The following is a 17,100-nucleotide window of genomic DNA, read 5'->3' as shown; positions in this document are numbered from 1 at the left end:
AATGCAACCCAAACCATCTACAGGATTTTTACACGAAAGGTCAACCATTTCAATTCAGAGAACTTTAATTAAAAGTAGGAAACACACAAATATGTCTTAGAAATTTGTTTTTTAAACAGAGTTTATTCTTAGCACATGGCTTTCTACAGAGCCACACCACAATTTATACAGCTGCACATGGGACTAAATGCACTCTCCCTTCCAAGATTGTGCCTCAGAATTAGACAATATCTCCATAACAATATTTTAAATAAATGAAAGGAAGGGAAACTAACATGTGTCACATCTACCATCAAGGTCTATACATTTTTGAGAATTAAATAATCTTGTGAGGTCCACAGTGGCTACTCATTTATTCAGTTCAGTACAAGCTTTTATGAGCTGCCTTAAGGAGGGAGGGGAAGGGAAGGAATGTAGGAAAAGGGTCTGTTTTCTTCTGCTTGCAACAAATGTACATGTTCCCAGTCAACATGAGTTGTGTGACTGGCTTCAGCCATCTCAAAAGTATTTAATGCCAAGTGGTCCTTCTCAGGTACCCAAACCTGGCAGCCTTGTCCAGGCCAGCAGGTTGTTCCACCAGCCAGCATCCTGGTCATTGTCTTCTCTTCAGTGGCAAGCAGTTCACACACTTTCTTACCCGCAAAACATCTTCGTTTTATCATCCTCTTCTCCAAGTTGAGTTTTGTTTGGGGGGGTCTGTTGTAGACCAGATGGGGACGGGTGGATGGGAAAAGGGGCAGAAGAGAGGAGAAAAGCAGGTGAGGGACAGAACTGGTCTGGAGCTCTGGAACATTACATAGAGGAAGGAGTGAGTGCGGAGGCGCCCTGGTGGGGGTGAGGATGCAGATGCGGGCTCTGAGTTTGTAGTTTTCCTGGCGGGCCTGCTGAAGCCGAGCCGGAGTTGGAGGATCGCATCTTAGTGTTGGGCAGTTTATGATCTTTCTTCCACTTCATCCTTCGGTTCTGAAACCAGATCTTGACCTGGCGCTCAGACAAGCACAGCGTGTGGGCGATCTCGATGCGGCGACGCCGGGTCAGGTAGCGGTTAAAGTGGAACTCTTTCTCCAGCTCCAAGACCTGCTGCCGGGTGTAGGCGGTTCGGGAGCGCTTGGGCTCCCCTCCATTATAACTGGGGTTGACTGAAAGCCCATAACCCCGAAGGAGAAAGCCAAGGAGGAGGGAGTGGAGGAGAGGGAAAGGAGGAGGAAAGAGAAGGTGGGGTGGGGAAGAGCAATCGAACATCATCATTATATAATAACCTGACACCAAGTTCACGCAAGATACATAAAACGGCAAAGAAAATGTTTCACAGGCTATTGACAACGGGAAACACCCGAGAGCCATAAAGAATAGTGCTGGGCATTGGGGCTGAAGAAAAGCTTCAAAGACACATGGCCTGAAGCCTCTGCCAGGGCAATTAAATTTATGGGGGCTATAATTACTGCCCTAACAGTTTGTCGTCTCGTAAATCTCCAGATAAAGGGACCCCGGGTACAAAAGGGTTCTCACACTGGAATCAGGCGGCTGGCTGGCGCTCACACACCCACATCCCACTGTAGCTTGGGCCAGTTGGGTGCTCCCCTCCCGAGGCCCTCTTCCCCTAGGGGCCTCTCCTCCGACCCCCGCCCCGACCCTGGAACCCGGCTCAGCCCCAGCCCACCCTTCCGCGCCTCCCCAGCGGCGCCACGTACCGGCGCTGACATGGATCTTCTTCATCCAGGGGTACACCACGGGCTCCTTGCCCTTCAGGCCCGGCGGGCTCTTGTCAGCCAGGAGCAGCGGGCACGCGGGGACGCTACCCCCTGACGGGACGCCCGGGGTGGCTGGAGCCGCCTCGCAGCGCCGCGGGGGCGCAGGGGCCGCCGCACGATGCTGCGGGGGAGGAGGCGGCAGGACGTGGCTCGCGTGCAGGCCGTGCGCAGGAGCCTTGGCGTGCGCCGGGGGCTGCTCGGGCTGCGGCGGCTGCCCGGGGCTGGCGCCACCGCGGTAGCCATAGGGGTAGGCGGTGTCGGCCGCCCCATGCGCGGGGTAGAGCGCGGCCGCGGGATAGGAGGACTCGTGGGCGGCCCGCGGCGCGTAGTAGGAGGCTGGGGGCTCGCGACTGCCGCCCGCGTGGGAGAGCTGGGGCTGCTGCTGCGGCGGCGGCAGGTGCTGGGCCGCGGGCGCTGGGGGCTGCTGATAGCCGGGGCCCCCGCCCGGGCCGCCGTCTCCGCCGCCCGGGCCGCTGTGCTGCGCGTACTCCTCGAAGGGAGGGAACTTGGGCTCGATGTAGTTGGAGTTTATCAAAAACGAGCTCATGGTCATTAATTTGTGAAGTGCAAAAATACTAATTTTTCTCGCGTTGTCGTTTTTCTGGGCTCGCCGAGGCCCCTCCCCCTCCTGCCTCGTTTCCCATCCCCCCTTCCTCCTCTCCCTTCCCCTCCCCCGCTGTCAAGCACCCACCCCTCCCCCTCCCTCCGCCGCCGACGCCACCGAAGTTCGCGCCGCTCCTCCCCCGCGCGCGCGCGCGCGCGCGCGTCCCGGCCGGCGCGCGTCCCGGCCGGCGCGCATCCCGCCCCGTACCTCCACGTGACCCGCCCCGGCCAATGTGCGCGCCGCGCGCGCGGACCCGGATCAGGAAGCGCGCGCGGACGGGTGATGGATGCTGCTGTCCCATTTCAGCCGAAGGGAGGGAGCTGGTGCTTTGGTCCTCCAACCCCCCAACTTTGAGTCCCGCTGGCAATTCGGGGCCCACAGGCTCCTGGTTCTCTCGCATGCCGGGACCGAGCCCTACGCCTGCCCTGGTCTAGGCCTCGGGGCAGGCATGCGGCCGCGGCCCAGCGCTGACTTCGGGCCCCAGCCTAGCTTGGTTTGGAGTCCTCCAGAGTTCGAGGCCGCCTAGGGGAAGGAATGGCGTGGGGACCAAGGCGAGAGGGGTGGTATTCCGTTTTTCATCCTGGCCCCGGAATAAAACGAATGGAGCCAACAGACCGGTTTTCTCACCAACTGATTCCTTCCTCACATCGTGCTCACCGCATCCGCGCCCGTTGTACCTTGTTTGAGAAGTCAGGCAGCAGCCAAAAAGGGTGGGTGGGTAAGCAGCTGAAGGAAATCGGCCCCTAGATTTGAAACAAGACTATTCCAGTACAACCGGATGAGCTTTTTTTTTTTCCTTTTAGAAGCAGAATTGATTTGGTTATTTCCTAAGAAAAACAAGAATTTCCTAATAGCGTCTCATTTGATGGAAGTGTCGATTCAGAATTAAATAAGCTCGAATGTAGTAGGTGCGATTGTGAGAGAGAAAGTGGCCCAAGGGTGGGGATAGATAGAAGCGACGATGTCTTCACAAAATCCACCATTGAGACCAACAATTTCCTACTTCAGAACAATCTCCAAGCAAAAACAAGCTAAGGAGAGAATAGGCATTGTGCCGACAGGTTTTTTTCCCGCTAAGAATTTTGTTTTGTCTTCGGGTGTTGCTTTTCCAGGCTGTATCTGACGTTAAAGTTATATTTAAAGATAATCTATAATTTCTGAATTGCTGAAAATTAGCATATTAACGATGTCAGTAGCTCTGGAAAGTGGAGAGAGAGGGCTGTTGCCTGCCATTTGGTAATTGAAATTTGATGGGTAAACTAATTACGCCATTATTAACAAATAAATTACTTATTAATTCCACCTAATGTTGATCTTTGAAGTAAATACTGATGCCTTACTCGCAGTATATACTTTCCCTTTCTTTTTCTGAGTAATAGTTCTGAGTAATAGACACACCTAGATCCTCTTTTCAGCCTAGATTAAAGCAGTGCAAAGTACCATAGTCACCATTCTAAAAATACTTTCATACTGGCATGCAAAGCAAGTATTTTTCAGCTGGTGCACCTTAGTTGATTTTTCAAAGAGCAATATAAACAGCCTTCTCACAACAGTCTGGAACGCAGACAAGGAAGGTTATAGCCTAAGCCTGGAGACACTTAAAAAGGAATCTCAATTCTATTTTCATTTATATGGGTTACTCATATGAGTTACTAAATACTGAAATATATCCATTTGATGGATAGTCTTTAATGCCTAGCCACATAAAGCCTATTATATGGGACTAATCTTTAAACTAACTTAGGAAAAGAGGTTAAAAAGGGGACCATGTTAGCTTTCTAGCTGCAGTCATCCTGAAGTGGTACAAAGAGGTTTTCCACATTTGAAGAGAGTTGTCCATCGACATGGGCATCCTAAAAAATTTTTACAAATGAAACCTAAGCCACAGACAGAAATCAACACTGAGTGTAATCTTTAGACATCCTCTTTAGACTCAAGGGAAATATCTAGCCTGTGATAGAACTGCCTAAACCAATATCTCTGGACTGCAAGGAAAAATAATATATACATATGTATACTATATAACATGAATAATATATACATACATAAAGTAATTAGCAAAGCTGCTCACTAAACTTCAGGGAAGAAAAAACCTGACAAGGAAATGTTGCCTCCCTCCTCGCGTCTTCAGACTAGGGTTTAACCATGTCTGTTCAATATTATTTACAGATACTAAAACACAAAATTCATGTTGTTTAGCCTCAGAACCTTCTACCCAGTTTCTATTTAAAAGTATTAAGGAGGCTCAGGCACTGTTTTGTATATGGTTAACCTAAACGAGTTAACTGCGCCTGTGTTTCATGTGGCTCTATTCCTTTAGGAAGATGGGCTTACACAGAATCCCCCCAAGGCCTGTAACTTGTCTTTGTGGTTCCTATCATAAACACAAACGGAGCCAGGACCACCAAGTGTTATCTCGCACACCGACATTTTGACATTTTACTGCAAGATTTATGGCTGTAATAAACAATCTCAGTACCTTTTTTGATCCTTCCACAATCTCTCTTTGCAAGCCATAGCATCATTCTACTGAATGAAATAATCTTTTGAAAAAACAAACAAACAAACAGAAAAATCTCTTGCCTTCACATGAGATTCAAGACACCAACATAAAGCCAGGAAGAAACTAACTCAATTAATAAATAAACTGAAGTTTACCGGCAGAATCTTGCCCAAAAAAGATGGGATGCCCTGAAATCAAGCAGAGTGGGAGCATACTAATCTTCACACACCAACTGGCTCCAGTCCCAAGCACGGTGAAAGCGTTATCCTTTTCTTGGGAAACTGGTAAGCATATTTCCTCATTTCCATGTGCAAGGATAACATATATTCCTAACGAAAGCTTTCTTAAAATCCCATTAAGTGAAATAACTTTTCATCATGTCCTCAAATCCCAAATGGAGAAGGAAAGCAAAGGGAGTCCCAGGGAGAGGGAGGGTGAGAGGGAGTCAGTGTTTTGCAGCTTAGTTTGAATTTGATTTGAATTATTTTGAATATATTTGGAACAGCCTTCCCTCTTGAATGCAACCCTGTCCCAAGTTTCAAAGTGACCGAACAGTGACACCGTGTGCATTTTGTTTCTTATTAATCTTACACATTGACAGTCTTTGTTAAATCACAAGGCGCGCCCTTCACCAGCCGACATTTTCATATTTGTTAGACGCGCTGACCTGAAGTTCACCTCGGCCTTGGACTTTGCGCTTCTAAAAGGTCTATACAGTGCCTTTTAGAGAGCAGGGTGCTTTGCCCAGGTCACTCCTTCTCAGGGAAAATCAAGGCGGGGGCGGGGGTGGGGAGGAAGCAAAGGAAATGTAAACGTTATGAAATGTATTGACTGTATTTGTCCTTTGTTCTCTAGAGCTAGAGTCCCTCAGACTGACTGTTCGCTATCTGAAGCACGTCTCTGGAGCGTTCAGGAGTACTGAATTTCAGAATGCCTGATGGTGGCATTTGAGGGCTCCCCCCACCCCCCACCTATACTCGATAGGATTTTGGAGAAGCAATACTTTATCAGCCATTTGATAATCAATTGTTTTGGGGGTAATTTCCTTAACAGTTGTTTATACTAATGAACACAACCCAGGTGTAAGGCATATGAAACTCATATTTGGATTAGATATAAATTTTAAGCAGGGTTGTGCCAGAGGCCTAAAGATTAAAATCGTCCAAATTAAAAAAAGTAAGCACTCTAAATGCGATAACTTCTGCAGGTACCTTTTCTTTGACTTGAAAAACTAGCTAAGAGGTGTCTGTGATTTTTTGAAGCTGACATGTTCCTAAGGTGTGGAACGTTTTTAACCAATAACAAGGTTTTCTCTAAGAGACACATAATTGTCTTTGGAGGAATACAGGGGGTTTCTGCTTTCTTCATCTCACTGGCCCAGATGTGGTGAAGTGTTCGCTGCTGTAACAGCAGTCTCCGCAGTTGTTCCCTTTCCTCTGTTCTCATCTGGCACACCCCCATTTGGCTTCAAGCTCTTGGCCAGAGTGAAAACTTTACACATTGCACAGTGGAAACAATCTGACTACTTCCAGGAAGGCACTGTTTGGGCAATATTTGCTTTATACCACTGAAGTTACCTGGCACCAGCAAATCCAATCAACCAGATTATAGTGGGATGATCTTAAATGTCCCTGCAAAGATCTATATTCTGAGTAGTTGAATTAGCTTATCTCCAAAGTTAAAAGAAAAACCTAGGGAAAAAAAATTCATCTTTCTTTTCTGTTTCCCTTCATAGATTACTTGAAGATCAATACATAGAAAAGGAAACCATGTCCCCCAGAAAATAGATGCTAATGGCACCAGCACTTAAGGTTAATATAGGTGCATGAAAAATAAAATATTGTTTAGCTCTCCAGCTGCAACGCACACACGAGGCATGGTTCCAGTTGGCTTCCCTCACACACTATTCCCTTTCTTTCCTATTCTCCCGCCCTCCCTCCTTAGCTTGCTTCCCCCCTCCTTAGCTTTTATTCCAAATGTATTTTTAAGGAGTATTTTCTGGAGAACAGAAGTCTGTCACAGTGGTCTCATGAAGCGATCTGGCATTTGTGGATTCCACCTTCCAAATGGCATATTATTTACAGTTTATTCACCCGTAAATTGTAGCATTTCTCTTCCGTTCAGTGTAGGGTTAACAATAAGCATAAAGAAAAATGTTTGACAACAGGAATATTTTCCTGGTACCAATAAGCATTTTCTCATTGGTGGGGAGGTAGAGGGTTTCCACTTCCTTTCTCCCCTTCCCTTAGCATTTAGTGAGTGGAAGTTTCAGAAAAAAAGCATTCTGTGCTTGAAAATGGCAAAGGATACATTTTGCAATCAGTGCCTGTGTTTGCCCTTGTTTTCACACACTTTTTAGGGATCATTATAGGTACTAAAAAGGAAAAAAAATTAGCCCATCAACATGACAGTTTTCAAAGAGAGGAGGTTTCCTTCTCCATTCTTTTCCCTCTGAAGGTATGATGGAACATTGGCAACTTCCTACATAATTTTTTTAAAGGTCCACTGAGTTTTCAGCTTTTTTATTTTGAGACAAACCCACAGATTCCTGGATTCTCCAGCATCTAAGTGCTGGTGTTTCAATAATCTATGCCTATTTACCTGCTGCTATTCCCTTAGAATGGGAGTGATAATTCAAGATGAAATACAGCATGTATTACTCTTGAAAAGAGGAATTTTCTATCCTTTCCTTCGTAATTGAGGTCATTCAACCACTAGGGTTCACCTGGAGTCCATACCGTGATACACGCGTCACTCCGAGCTATTTTATCTTTTGTGCTGATAGTCAAGATCGCAGCTCTAACATTGACATCAAACTCTGTCTGGACAGATGACTAAGAGTGCTGCACAACGTAAACTTTTGACCCTCAACTTTTTGACCTGCAGTTACAACCACAAAGATACACAAATCTATGCCTCTTCTTTCAAGGGGAAGCGCCCCCCACAATCGGAGGAGCCCAGGGACGCCCTGCTTCTGCCACTGCCTTTTGGAATAAGAGAGCGAATTGGATATTTTTGTGTGTTTTTAACTGTATTTCCTGTCAAATCAGCCTCCTGCCTCCTTTTGTCATCACTTAAATAGGAATGAGATTATTTTAAAATCACTCATCATTTCATTTACTAGGAAAATTTGGAGCAGAAGACTTTTTCGAGGGGACCCTCGCAAAAAGTGAAAGAAAAAAGAAGATGGGGAGAAAACAGGCAATGGAAGCTGGAGACTTTTCCTTTATTTAAAAATAAAGACGCAGCCCTAATTGTTGGGAGAGCTGGCCCAGGCAGGAGAGTTGACTGTGAACTTGTACTAAAGCGTGCTCTGCTGGCGATTCCTAGGGTGTGCAGATTTATCTTCTCTGCATTTACTTAACCCGGCAGTGAACTGCACGGGCGTCATTTGTTAGGCGATGACAGACTTCACCTCCAGCAAGGGCTGCTTCACAAAATCGCAATAATTACCCAATAACCTTCATAACAAATATTATTATTGAAAAGACCGGTTTGTGGGGAGGGGAACTGGTGGGGGAAAGGCAGCTTTCTTTGCAGGAAAAACACCAAATAAAACAGACCTAGGCAGACCTTCCAGTCCTGGGGTTTCGAATGGCTAGGACTGTGGCTCCCCTCTCCTATGTGGGTGGGAGCCTAGGCAGACCCCCTCAGCCCAGTCTGGAAGCCCCGTGTATAGTTTTGTCATTGTCTTGAAAAACGTTCTGCCTTAGAAGCCAAAGGGATGGCGCCCACAACGTTCTGCACTCTCCATGGTGGGCAAACCTCAGACAGACTCCAGAGTGAAGGTGGGAGAGAGGCTTTGAAGGGCATCTTTTAAGCTAAAAGAATTGTTTTCCTCTTTAATAGCCTATCTTTCAGGATGTAATTTGCTCTCCCCTCATTAATTGTTTGGATATAATACTCTTCACATCTCAAGAACTGAACATGACTCCGTTTCTAGTAGAAATTTCTGTGTTGTTCTCTCAGAATGCCAACAATGAAGCAGGGGGAAAGAGTTGGGGGAGGGGAGGAATCTTGGCATAATGTTGTGAAATTGGACCATGGAAACCCTAACAAACCCCTAAGTAAGTGTGACCAGAAGCTTCCTATTATATTTATACTTCAGGAAATATTGTCTCTTCAGCCTGTAGAAACAAATGGACCCCAGCACATTTCGGATGCCTTCTCCTTTTACAAGGCTAGGATCACAGACAGACACTGCAGCCATCGGCTGAGGCTAGATGTCTTCATAAAGCCCTCAGTGTGACAGATTTTTTTTCCTAGGTAAGTTCCTCTGCAAAAACAACCCCAAAAGAATGCACAAGAAAAAAACAACTTTATCTACAAAACAAGCAGATAACCAGCCATCCTCTTTATGATGCTTCCTATGAAAATAGGAAGAAAAAAATTCCTCCAATACCGCTCACATAGGTCTGACTGGATGCTGTATTTTTTAAAGTCGTTTAACCCCATGTGGGTTGGCCTGCTCTCTTAAACTCTAAAGTTTTATGATAATTACAATAGACAGAATTAAGCAAGCTGACAATATTTATAGCCCATATATTTTTTTAATACATGGGAAAGATTCCCCCATATTGTATGATACTGGTCCAGAGCCTTTCTGCCCATTCCCACACCCCAGGGTGGGATGTGATCACGGAAGTGGTATGAACACTTCTCCAGGCAAGTTACCTAAATGAACCTGTCAGGAGCACTATCCCTCTTTTTTATGCCACTAATTTTAGTCACCAAGAAATCACTCATGCAGGATCACCCAATGAGTAACTAAAGTAAAACCTTAACCCAGTGTTTTCCATTAAAGAACCTGAAACTCAGAGCAGCAGAACAAAGACTCCAGAATTCTCACAAACACATAATATAATAAAAGACAACCCAAATAAAGTTAATATTCTGGTTCTGACTAAGATACAGACCCATCTTCCTAAGTGCTGAACTATCAATGCTCACTTTAATAGATTACACGAAAGGACTTCAGAGATTCGCCTTCCCACTACTCAAAAGGAGTGGGACCTGTGGGAGGGTTTCCATTTTTCAAAAAACTTCTGAGGTTTTGCTTTCTGGACCTCTGAGTTTGGGGACATCTGTTGGACTTAGGTTGAGTGAAAGTGGCCTCTGCACAATAAAATTTGTGGAAATTCCAAATTACACATTAAATGTTTCCACTTGAAGGACTTTATTTTACAGTCAGCACTTGCAGAAAATTTCCCTAAGGAGAAAAGCATTTGGAGACAGAAGATCCCAATTTCTGTTTCATTTCTGGACTGGGGGATTTGGCTTAGTTCTTCATCCAGGATGGGGAAAATCTGCTAAATCCCTTGTGGGTACCCATTCAGAGAAAGGACCCAAGACAGGCCACAGAGTCCCCAGTCATGTCTTTGCCACTGAAGAATGTAGGGGGTTGGGTCCAGAAAGGGTGACTGAGACCAAGCTGCAACTGTACCCAGGAAAAATTTATCTCACCCATTGGTGCAATATTGGGAACTGTTTTGGAAACCATAGATTATGTAAATTTCCTGGGATCAAACAGAAAGAGCAGCTAACAAAAGAAAGGCGGAAGTCTCCTACTGACAAACGACCAATTTCTCCCCTAAAGTACCCTTTATGATGTGTGAGGGAAAACAACCTAATAGCTCTAGGGGCTTTTAAGTTGGGCCTTGAAGACACTTCGATTTCCCCCCAAACTTCAGGGCACAGTTTGCAACAGAGAGTTTGCCTGTATATTGAGGGGGAATACATTTCTCTAATCTTAAGTGTTATCTAGGGAGATGGCTAAGTTGCCTTTTGAGGGTCTTGTGCCTGGATGGTTTAATTCTGCAGAGGAGGAGAGGAAAAGGAAAGAAGAGAGGGCGAAGAAAGGCACGGCGGAAGAAAAGAAAGCTCTGTAACTCCTTTCATTTAGACTGGGGATTCAAAGACTAAAGTTAAATCCGGCCATAAAGTTTATTGCTTCAGGCTCACAGGCGGGTGAGAACAATCTCACCGAAATAAAAAGAACGTGCAGGCAAACAAGGTTCAGGGCCTCATCCCGGGTTGGGGGGGGGGGGGATACTGAGCCCTCCCCTCAGGTGGGGACCTCTGGTCCCCAGCGTCCCGCGGGTGCCCGCGGCTTGGACTCGGCCTGGCAACCCTGGGGCCCAGCCTGGAGGTGTGCCCCGCCGGCCCCTGCCACCCTCGGGCTCTATCGAGCCGGCCTGCGACTCGGCCCCGAAGGCCGTCGCCTCGATTCAATGCTGCCAAATGACCCCGGCCCGCGAAGACGTATTGCCACAGCTCCGTAAGGAATCCCGCCAGAGTCCTCCTCGGCCCTGCTCGGCCTTTTCTTTCAAACTCCCCAGCGCGCCCGGGCGCAGCGCGGCCTCGGCGTCCGCGGCCCGCACCCCCCCCTCCCCGGGGCTCCCAGCCCCCACCCAGGGCTCCGCAGACCCCGTAGAGCCCGGCCCGCCAGTCCCGGGATGGGGGCGACCCCGCCCAGTCTGCACATGCAGGCCCACTCACACACAAAAATCATCTTTTTGCACGCCGGCGAGAGCAGCGGAAGTCATTAACATCCGCGCTGGTGCAGCAATTAAAGTTAGGCCTGGGGATGCGGCGCGGCCACAGGCGCCTTGCACCGTGGTGCCTCCGAAGCTAGCTCCTGGCTCTGCTCATTTGAGCCGAGGGAAAGTCTGCTCTCCCCTTCGGAATTCTGAGGCAACCCCAGAGTTAACTGAACCAGAGAGAGAAAGAAAGATGGAGAAAGAAAGTTTTCAGAGTACAAATAAACTTGAAAGCGCTCAGGGGACGAGCTTACCTTAACTCGGAGGTAGCCATTTTTCAGAGAGTTTTGAGAACTTGTGGTTTGGACACTTCTGGACCTAAAATTGACAATTTGAATGACCAGGCGGCACACGTAGCCTGCAAAAGAGTCAAATGGAGTCCAGCGTCAGTGAGATTATATGTTATGTGGTATATAATGTTGGATGTCAACTCCCCAAAACCATAAAACTTACTTTAATGGCCCCACGTGACGTTTTATAGCCAGTGAGCCGATCTGTCTGTGCTATGGATGATTTTACGATCTAATTCATAGACAAAACCCTATTCATTTGGCACCCAAATGTCATATAGCCGGAACTGGGGCTTATAAAGTTTACTGTTTTATAACTTTTAAAAGGAAAGACGGCATCAGTGTAAGCAGTCGGTAAATGTGCAAATCTCTAGTTGCTGCTTTAGCTGCTCTGAGGAGTTTCCCACTCAAGCTAGGATGGGGTAAGTACCTTCCATTTGTAGCAAATTAATTGTAGCAAAAGAAGCCAACTGGGTTCAGGAGGGTGAGGAGTGGGAAAGGGTGCCTGGGTGGTTTAGGGGTAAAGGGGTAAAGGGCCACAACTTGACACAGCAGCCTTTTCAGCAAGTGGAGGCCTAGGATGGCCTTCAGAGAGAGGCAGCAACTGTGTGGGCCCCTGAGGGCCGCTAACAAAGCCCTGGGTTTTTTCTCCTTTTTCTTTTCTTTTCTTTTTTTTTTTTTTGTACCCAGCCAGTTAACTTGGTTTCCTCAGAAATGGGCAGGTTAAACTCAGGCTTTGCAAGCACCTAAGGCTTTTCTACCTCCTGCCTTGAACTCTCTGCTGGGTCAGAGTTAGGGAGGCCGCGGGTCAGGCTGCTGATTTGAGGTCCCCTTGCACAAGCAGGCTGCTCAGGTAGCCACAGACTCATTGCCTCCCCGCATCAAACAGACAGACAGAAGAGCAGAAAGAGCCGCTTGCTATTTGGCACAAACCAGACCAAGAGAACTTACAATAGAAAGTTTATTTTTTGTTTCCAGTCAGTATTTTTTTCCTTAAAAACAAATACCAAAAAAAAAAAAAAAAGCTGATCACAGTTTGCTTAAACAGCCAGACTTGGACAATATTTGTAACTTTGTTCACAAAAACATACATCACTGAAGCTGCGCTTATAAGAGCCACTTCCAGAGTTCGTGCAAAGGGTCCTACAAAGGCACGCAGGGACACACCGCTCAGAGTCACAGTTTTCGTCACAGAGTCACTAGTCACTACACGTCAAACAAGTTAAGTTGTGTCTCATCAAGTCACCTCTACAACAGCATTAATTACACAAGGAATATAGGTAGTTTGAATAAAAATATCTTTAACAGCTTGGAGCTATTGAGACAGGGACACTTCCACTCACATGCACAGTTAAACAACGAGTGTGACACACAACATTGGCACTAAACGAGGTCGAAGGGGACTTTTTGTGTGTTTTTTTCTCTTTTCTTTTTTGTTATAGTTACTTCAAGTAACACAGCTTGCTTCATATAAATAAGTTAAAACATCTATTTTTTTTTTTTTTCAAGACAAAGCCATTCAGGACAAAGAGATGAACAGAAAGCATATCTACTTATACAGGCGCTATAATGGCAATAAACAGGCTCATGATTAAAAGATGAATTAGAGCAACGAGAACAGGGCTTCTTCACAGAAGGAACACAAGGGAATTTCAGAAAGTCACCTTAGTACTGACACTACGCGGGATCCGCTAATACTGCTCAGTACTTTAAACGCTCAAATACTCAGGGGCGGAAGGCCCCTCCCGCCGCCGCCATGCTCATGCTTTTCAGCTTATTATCTTTTTTCCACTTCATTCTCCGGTTTTGGAACCAGATTTTAATTTGTCTCTCCGAAAGGCAAAGAGCATGTGCTATTTCAATCCTTCTTCGGCGGGTCAGGTAGCGGTTGAAGTGGAACTCCTTCTCCAGCTCCAGGGTCTGGTAGCGCGTGTAGGCCGTTCGGGCCCTTTTGCCTTCCGGGCCGCCTATGTTGTCTGCAACAGAAAAGTCAGGGGTTTAGCCACCCACTCCTCAGCCTCTGGCTACCAAAAAGTCTGCCAGCTGGAACTGCCAAGGTCCTGGACAGGGAACAAGGGAAAAATGCTCAACAAGTCCTCCCTCCTCGCCCGCCCAGCCACCCACCCCTCCCGAATTTCCTTCCCTCTTCCTTCCTAGAGAGAAAACAATACGGTTTGGACTTTGGGAACAATCGGCCCATCCGAGGTTGAAGCCGCTCCCCGGAGGATCGCCCGGCTTTCACCCGTCCCTCTCTTGCCCTTTGGACCTGCCTCTGGCGTCCCGAGGCAGGGCACAGCCCTCTCAGGCTGCCCGACACTCAGACACCCACCAAAGCAAGGCCCTTTTCTGAGCGCCCAAGTGGCCTCCAGGTCACCCTCAAAGTTCCAGCCCCGCGAGGCGCCTCCTGTTCCAGCCTGCACGCTTGGGGCGCCTGCTTTTTTTTTTCCCCACCCCCCTTCTTCTTCCCTTTCCTTTCCTGCTCTTCCTCCTGCGCCCAAACTTCAGAATCTCGCCAGCTCTCGCCTCGATGATCCGCCCCCCCAAGCCCCTTTTCGGGGACTCTAATTAGTAACGCTGTTTCCCCAGCGTAGCCCTCCTCATAAATTATCCGCCCTGACAAGCCCGATTCACGGCTCCTACTGCCATCCTCTACTCCTCTGCTCCCTGCTCAACTGGCCTGACCCGTCAGTGCGTTCTGAGGCGCTGGGGTTCGATATGTTTTTGTTTTTCCTTTTCCCCCTCTTTCAACGTCTAAACTTGCCTGACCAACGGCCCCTTTTCCCCCAACCCCCAATTCGTGAGCGCCCAGCGCTTCAAAGAGAAGGAGGAAGAAGGAAGGCAGGGGAAGGAGAACGGCGGGGAGAGGCTCCACCGGGTTGGGAGAGGGGAAACCAGGAGAGAGACCGGGAGAGAGAGGGCGGTAAAGGAGATGGGAGGGGGACCGAGAGTCGCACCCCCGCGGCTGGATTTAGGAAAAGGCTGGCTTTACCATGACTTATGTGCAGCTTGCGCATCCAGGGGTAGATCTGGGGTTGGGCGGGCGGCGCCGGGCTCGGCTCGCTCTGCGCGCTCGCCTGCTCGCTGCTGGCGGGGGCGTCCTCCTCGGCTCCGGACGCCGTGCCAACCCCCTCTCTGCTGCTGATGTGGGTGCTGCCGGCGTTGGCCGAGGCGCCGCTGGAGTTGCCCAGGGAGTTTTTCCCGCCGTGGTGGCTGTCGCTGCCGGGCGAAGGGGCCACGGCGGAGCAGGGTAGCGGGTCGGGCGGAGGCGAGTGCGTGGACGTGGCCGGCTGGCTGTACCTGGGCTCGGCGGGCGCCGCGCTGGCGCCGGCCGCGTAGCTGCGGGCGCGCTCCCCGGAGCCAAAGTGGCCGGAGCCCGAGCGGCCGACGCTGAGATCCATGCCATTGTAGCCGTAGCCGTACCTGCCGGAGTGCATGCTCGCCGAGTCCCTGAATTGCTCGCTCACGGAACTATGATCTCCATAATTATGCAACTGGTAGTCCGGGCCATTTGGATAGCGACCGCAAAATGAGTTTACAAAATAAGAGCTCATTTGTTTTTTGATATGTGTGCTTGATTTGTGGCTCGCGGTCGTTTGTGCGTCTATAGCACCCTTGCACAATTTATGATGAATTATGGAAATGACTGGGACATGTACTTGGTTCCCTCCTACGTAGGCACCCAAATATGGGGTACGACTTCGAATCACGTGCTTTTGTTGTCCAGTCGTAAATCCTGCCTGATGACCTCTAGAGGTAAACTCGTGCACTAATGGGGGAGTTGGGTGGAGGCGAGAGGGGTGGCGCGCGCGCCCCAGGCGCGTGCCCGCCGCCCGCCGCCGTCGTTCAGTCGGACTCGAGCGCCACCCGCTGGAGGCAGAGCGCATCGCTCCGCTTCCGACCCTGGGCTGCGAGGGCCGGGGTCGAATTGAGGTTACAGCCCATTATGGCAAAATTATTGCATTTCCCTCGCAGTTCCATTAGGATGTACCAATTGTGAGGCCGTCAGCTGCCGATCGCGTGCCCGGCGAAGATGCAGAGGACTGGGGGAAGATGGTGACTTGAATTTTATTTACAACAACTTTATTTCCCCGCTGTGTAGCCACTCTTATTTTTGTGGCGAGATTGGGGTCGGTTCTGCCCGTCGTGCCGACAGCTCTGAAATTTGAAAATACAGATATCACCTTCGGGGAAGGGGGGGAGGCCATTTAGCCAATTGGAGAAATAAATCCTACTCGCAGCAGCAGTTACAATTATGGCTCTGTTTTTTCGAGCGCGTGAGGGGCAGTGTCCCTGCCGCTCTTAAATGACAGGCGTCTATTAAAGATAGCTTTTGTGTAGTGTTTCTCCGAGGCGAGGTCAAATTCCATACACTTTTATAACCAGAGTCGATTTTTCTTGCGTGTAAATATGGTTCTCCTGTCATTAGTTTGCTATTTGATTTGCTTTGAGTTATCCAGCTTGGAGAATCTTCACCACCCAGTCCCTTTCCTCCAGCCAACCCGGCCCCAAGTCGGAGGGTTCTCCGTGAACCCAGAGAGTGGGCCCAGGCTCCTCACAGCCACAGAAGCTGTTTGGGGCTGGGGATACGTGGGCCGAATTATTAGGGTCTTGCTTAGACCTCCAGGAGTAAAATGAGGGCGCTAATGAAAGCATTTTGTGGCAGTGCCTAGTACCTCCGTGGTTATCTTTCTGGGTTTTGAAAGACGAAAGTAAATCACAAATATAGCCTAAAGGCGAGGCAGGGGAGTCTCCCCGATGGAGGCCAAGCATCTCAGGCGCCCCTGGCACGTTTGAAAAACAGGACTCTCGCTGCTCCCATGGCTCTGGGCCGTCTCCTTAGGTCCTGAAAGCTGCTGTGGTGGCAGCGCCGGCGCTATCGGAGGTGGGGAGCCGGAATCCGGAGCTCAGAGCCTTCGGGGAGCCCAGTCGCTTCCAGGGCTGTGAAGTTCCATCCGTGCCCAGGTTGGCTCGGCTGGGCTGAGGCTGTTTCTTCTCCACGGACGGTTGCGCGCGGGGCCGAGACACAAGGATCTCTCGGTCCCCCTTTGTTCCTCGCGCGTCTTCCTGTCTGGGGACGGCCTGGAAGGCCACGGCAGAGCTGGGGCCCCAGATTTTAGGCCCCCTCTTCCCAGTGGTCGGGGTTGATTTAGTGATCAAGATCTCTGGGACTTGGCGAGGAACTGAGGCGGAAACGCCCAGACACCAAAACGGGCTCGGTCCCCGGGTTCTTTCCTCTCCAGCAACCCCGCGACCCGAGCTCAGGAGCGTGCAGGGGCGCTAACACAAGAGCCGGGGACGGATTCGGGGCGGGCCCGGAGATCCGGATCCGGCTTGGGCAGCCTGGGAGATCCGGACTGTGTGTGCAGTGCGCCTCGTTCTACCGCTGGGATTGGCTGTGTGGGATTTTTTTTTT

General features: G+C 49.1%; 2 protein-coding genes and 1 long non-coding RNA gene across 4 annotated transcripts; 1 reads left to right on the top strand and 2 right to left on the bottom strand.

Annotated features, from left to right (window-relative positions):
• Positions 1-103: 103 nt before the first annotated feature.
• Positions 104-2,341, bottom strand: HOXA4 (homeobox A4). Its single transcript, XM_055590537.1, has 2 exons — positions 1,692-2,341; positions 104-1,139 (listed from the first exon to the last, which is right to left on the bottom strand). Exons 1-2 carry the CDS (start codon positions 2,302-2,304, stop codon positions 793-795), a joined length of 960 nt encoding a protein of 319 aa, XP_055446512.1. The 5' UTR covers positions 2,305-2,341; the 3' UTR covers positions 104-792.
• A 227-nt stretch (positions 2,342-2,568) lies between these two features.
• On the bottom strand, positions 2,569-15,571 carry HOXA5 (homeobox A5). 2 transcript variants are annotated; one of them, XR_008717952.1, is made up of 4 exons: positions 14,677-15,571; positions 13,352-13,663; positions 11,652-11,755; positions 2,569-3,098 (listed from the first exon to the last, which is right to left on the bottom strand). XR_008717952.1 is itself a non-coding variant. In XM_055590536.1 (2 exons), the coding sequence occupies exons 1-2, from the start codon at positions 15,569-15,571 to the stop codon at positions 13,413-13,415; spliced, it is 1,146 nt and encodes a 381-aa protein (XP_055446511.1). In that variant the 3' UTR covers positions 12,633-13,412. The 2 variants fall into 2 exon arrangements, 1 of the variants encoding a protein (XP_055446511.1); XM_055590536.1 differs by lacking the exons at positions 2,569-3,098; positions 11,652-11,755 and having other exon boundaries at positions 12,633-13,663.
• On the top strand, positions 11,536-13,982 carry LOC129659311 (uncharacterized). Its single transcript, XR_008717956.1, has 3 exons — positions 11,536-11,663; positions 12,015-12,109; positions 13,845-13,982. It is a non-coding gene; the product is annotated as an uncharacterized LOC129659311 (long non-coding RNA).
• Positions 15,572-17,100: the final 1,529 nt, after the last annotated feature.

Source organism: Bubalus kerabau, chromosome 8 (assembly GCF_029407905.1).
Source record: "Bubalus kerabau isolate K-KA32 ecotype Philippines breed swamp buffalo chromosome 8, PCC_UOA_SB_1v2, whole genome shotgun sequence".
NCBI classification, from domain to species: domain Eukaryota; kingdom Metazoa; phylum Chordata; class Mammalia; order Artiodactyla; family Bovidae; genus Bubalus; species Bubalus kerabau.
This window is presented reverse-complemented; position numbering and strand designations above follow the sequence as displayed.

Coding starts and splice junctions, on each gene's coding strand:
- HOXA4 (XM_055590537.1), bottom strand. CDS start 2,304: ATGACCATGAGCTCGTTTTTGATAAACTCCAACTACATCGAGCCCAAG. Junction 1,140..1,691: donor GAAGATCCATGTCAGCGCCG/GTACGTGGCGCC, acceptor ATGGGCTTTCAG/TCAACCCCAGTTATAATGGA.
- HOXA5 (XM_055590536.1), bottom strand. CDS start 15,571: ATGCGCTCTGCCTCCAGCGGGTGGCGCTCGAGTCCGACTGAACGACGG. Junction 13,664..14,676: donor CAAGCTGCACATAAGTCATG/GTAAAGCCAGCC, acceptor TTTCTGTTGCAG/ACAACATAGGCGGCCCGGAA.